The sequence below is a fragment of the Elephantulus edwardii genome, unplaced genomic scaffold, assembly GCF_000299155.1.
Source record: "Elephantulus edwardii isolate Elephantulus edwardi_28Jun2011 unplaced genomic scaffold, EleEdw1.0 scaffold00117, whole genome shotgun sequence".
Taxonomy (NCBI): domain Eukaryota; kingdom Metazoa; phylum Chordata; class Mammalia; order Macroscelidea; family Macroscelididae; genus Elephantulus; species Elephantulus edwardii.
The window spans coordinates 5,068,519-5,073,018 of NW_006399867.1; the positions used below are offsets into that span (position 1 = coordinate 5,068,519).

Here is a 4,500-nt window from a genome sequence, read left to right on the forward strand (position 1 = left end):
TTAGGAAATTTCATCATGAGACTTGAGATACACTGGTTTAGAAAGCTTCCTCAGTTTCTCCTGACTCCGAAGTTTTCGACCTTGAAGTGTGGTAAGGCCCATTGGAGGCAGATGAATCTGAATAATAATGAGAATAACAATGATATTAATAATCTTCATCACAATCCTAGTAGCAGTTTATGTTCACTGAGACTTTACGAAATAGCAGACTCCTTGCTAAGCACCAGGTCTGTAACGACTCCTTAATCTCCATATTTTTATACACATTAATCCTTATAATAATCTCACAAAGAATTATTCTTGATTTTTGTAGATCAGAAGCAGAGGCCCAGAGGGTTACAATAATTTGCTTAAGAATATCTATTAAGTGGTGGAGATGGGATTCAAAGTCTGACATTTCTGGTGTCAATGTTTGTGCTCTTTGCTATACTGCCTGCATGGAGGAAAATGATGACCGCGGATGCAGCAAGATGGGAATCCAAACATGGGGAATATTATGGGCTGAATTATGACCCACAAGAAGATATTCTGAAGTCTAAACTACCTGTGGACAACAACAACAAACTACTTGTGAATGCATCCTAGAAGAAGCTGTCAGTTAACGTGAGGTCCTGTTGCAACAGGGTGGGTCCTGATCCAATCAGACTGATGTCCTTATGAAAAGGCAGCCACAGAGGAGAGATGTCCATGGGACAAGGTAGTTGTGTTGCAGCCCCAAGCCAAAGGGCAACCATGGCTAGGAGAGAGGGAGGGAAGGATCTTCCCCTGCCGCCTTCAGAGCACATGGCCCTGTCTACACCCTGATTCAGGCTGTTAAGATTCCAGGCAGAGAATACATTTCTGTTGTTAAAACCACTCAATTCCTGCCACTTTGTCAAAGCAGGGATAGGAAACTAATATGGGAGGTGGGGTGGGGGGAGCATGTGCAGGCAAGAGAGATGAGCAGGAGCTGAGGAAGCCTTGGTGGCACAACAGTTAAAGTGCTCCTCACCTAACCAAAAAAAAGTCAATAGTTTGTATCTACCAGCTGCTCCATGGGAGATAGATGAGATAGCCCGCCTGTGTAAAAATGACCAGCTTGGAAACACTACAGAGCAGTTCTTCTCTGTTCCGTAGGTTCATGAGGACTTAGAACTCATTTCATGCAAACAAGTAACAGGAGGCTGGTTAAATTAGGGCACATTCATAAAACAGCACCCCATGAAATGACCAGAGAAGGCTGAGTAAGAACTATATACAAAGATATCCAGATACATAAAATAAAACAGACAGCAAAACTCTATACGCACTCCTTGTTTTCAGAAGTTGTTCTGGTTGGTTGTTGAAATGAAAAGAAAATCAGACCAATGCAGGGAATATGAGCACAGAGTGCTCTGTGTAAGGACGACATGCAAACTCATAAAGTGCCCGAAAATAAAACAAAAAAAACAAAGCTGTAGGTTCAACAGGGACCCGTGTATGTAGATGAACATAGGGGAAGAGGACTTATTTCCAAACTGCTAAAACTGAATAAACAATAAATAAACTGAACCAATAGTAAACGCAACCAAACTATTAAATGGAACCAATATAATAATGCAATTTCTGGTGGTAATATTGTCGTGTAGGTCTTAGTTGATAACAGCAATTTGTCATGGTCCAGTTTCAAAGTTAACTGTAGTCACTTCTGGGGGTAAGGGTTTTTGCCAATTTCCATTTTCTACATTCCTTGAATGTTTGAAGTTTATTCTTTTATGACGAGCCTATATTTTTGGTTTTGGTGGGGTTTATTTTTCAGAGTTTTATTTAATATTTATTGTAATGGGGGTCCGTGCAAGGAGGGGAGGGAACACACAGGGGACGACATGGCCAGGGCCACAGCTTTAGTGTGGAGGAAAGTTGAGAGAGCCTATGTTTTTTTAACAAGAAATCCAATAGTATTTCCATAGAAAGGGCAAAAGTTAAAAGCAGCAGCTATGTATTATGTTCTGCTTGGAACATAATAACAGGCAGGAGAACGCAGGCACTCACTGACATTTGAATTTGTTGCAACAAATTGGTAGCAAAAGAGCTTATCTCCGATATGCCTCCTACTGTAGCTCTGGGAAGCTGAGCGAGCCTGAGCGCTCTCTGAACACATTCTTGGAAGTAACGATGTTGATAAGGATGAATTCTCCCCACAGGTTAATTGGAGTCACACTTACTGGCCTTGGGTAAGGAATCTGGTAATGCAGTCCAATTTCAATCCTGGCAGTGCATTCGTCTATACACTGTTTAATCAAATCTGGGTCTGTGAGCTAGTAACAAGAGGAAACAGATGAGGCAGTTAGTATTTTTTTTAAAATGCTACAGAGAGTATGTTGTTATTGTTGGGTGCCTCTGAATGAATTTCAACTCATAATGACGCCATGTGCCAGAACATCACTGCCCTAGAGGGTTGCAGAATATGCAGCACTTCTCGCTTGGAAAGATGGGGGGTCGATGGAGGAGAGGAAGACCAGCAATGAGACAGAGTGGCATAGTGACTGGTCAAGCACCATGTAGAATAAGCACAGTGGAGACCGTGGGCGTGGCACACGATCCGCCAAAAAGGAGCCGGAGTTGACTGGATGGCATGTAACAGCAACAACAACAATAGAGGGTTATCTAGGCAGTAAGCTTTACAGGAACAAATTTCCAGATCTTTTCCCATTGAACTGCTGAGTGAATCAGAACCCCAAACTTCCAGCTAGCTATCACCTAATTAAGCTGAAAGCTTAATTGTTTTGCTACCACGGTCCTTATATAAACTATAGGTGTACATGTCCTTACAGTTTTTCAATTCATTACCACTAAGTTAAATATTGATGATTTGGAAAAGCAAAAGCAACTTAACAAATACATTTACTGTGGATTCAACTTTTCAAAATTGTTCAAATATTTGCACATGGTAAGTATGTCTCCCTTGCACCTTAGTCCCTTCTTACATACTATAATTAACAGTTTCTTGCATGCCTTTCCAAAGATAACCTTTGTCTATATAAGCAAACACACACACACACACATTCACACAAACTATTTTTTCCTCATATATTAATGACAGCTGATTTTTTTCTGAACCTTGCTTTTCCCTTAGCAATATTACTTGAGGTTCCTTGTAAATTCATACATATGGGATTGCCTTATTATTAACAGCTGAACAAGAGTCCAGTGCAAGGTTGTGCCATTATTTAACTAATCTCCAACTAACGGACATTTAGTTTCTTTACAATCTTTCGCCATAACAAGATATTCTGCTGTGGCTTTCTGTAAGAATTGGTTTTTGTATTTATTTGCAAACACCTGAAAGATCAGCTCCTAGAGAGAGAGATTAGCTGCCCCAAAGAGTGGATGTTTATGTATTTTTTATTCCGACACATCTTAGCATCTAGAAGGTGGACCAATATTCATACCAACAATGAATACTCTATTTTTTCTGGTCTATCAACATTATCTAAGAGTGCTTCTCCAGCCCTGTCCATGTCGATTCCATTTCATTATAGCTCAATTGTTTCAGCCCATGCAATCTAGAATCCCCAAGTGAGACACTGAAGAATGCTCCGCCTCTCATCTGCCTTGCCCACTCTAAAGGAGAAGAGAAAAATTCCAAATTAGCCACATCATGGAGATCTAGTTTCCAGTAAAAAAAGGATGAAAAGTTCACGCTGGGAAGCCAGAAAGGAGAAGGGGGAGAAGCATATCCATTCCGAGGATGGAATGTGAGTCAATAATGTGGCTCAGCTAAGGGTTGTAAGTGCATCTCAAAGCAGAACTGTGTTGCATCAGCCGCTGATGACACCAGCAGTGATGTTGGGGCCTGTGTGGTTTGGAAATTCCAAGGCTGTTCCTCTCTTAGGGTGCCTCTTGGAGCTGAGAAGAGTTCCTGGAACAGCAATGCACAGAACCGGAGCTGAATCCCTCGGTGCAAAGACTCCACTTTCTGAACTCTGTGCTTCTTAGAAGCTGTTGCTCTCGGGTCTACCTTGGGAATACATTTCCCTATTCCTACATGCTCCCTGGGATTCAGAGCAATTAATGAGGTGTCTCTGGATTATTAAGCTCTTACAATGATGTGGGAGGTGACAGGCTACTTAGAGCTGCATGTGTGAGAAGGAAAAAACCCTTGAGAAAAACAAGGGAAGGATTGTTGGGGAGTTGACAATGGAAAGCTGGGGCCCTTGCCCTCCAGATCTGAACAAAGTTGGGCCAGAGTCCTCCAAACATCAGTCTCTCATGGGCTGCTTGTATGATTTTGACCATATTTACGTACTACCTACTCTAATATTAATATTTTTCTTTATTCTTTCTTAAGCAGCAATATTTGCAAAACTGTGGTCTGTTGGTCCATTTTCCTGTTACTACATGATAGGACAAGTATGAGCCCCGGTGTTATAGTCATTATGAGCCAGGCTGATAACCAAAAGGTCAGAAGTTCAAATCCTCCAGCTGCTTCATGGGAACAAGAAGAGACAGAGCTTGCTTTCTTTAAGATATATCATCTCA

General features: G+C 41.4%; 1 protein-coding gene across 1 annotated transcript in view; it reads right to left on the reverse strand.

The window, feature by feature from the left end:
• Positions 1 to 4,500, reverse strand: part of LYRM1 (LYR motif containing 1) — a 38,020-nt gene continuing 33,520 nt past the window's right edge. The window contains exons 3-4 of the mRNA XM_006892646.1: positions 2,184 to 2,276; positions 1 to 117 (exon numbers count right to left, since the gene is read on the reverse strand). Of these exons, the coding sequence (XP_006892708.1) occupies positions 1 to 117; positions 2,184 to 2,276 (210 nt within the window). The remainder of the gene's footprint in view (positions 118 to 2,183; positions 2,277 to 4,500) is intronic.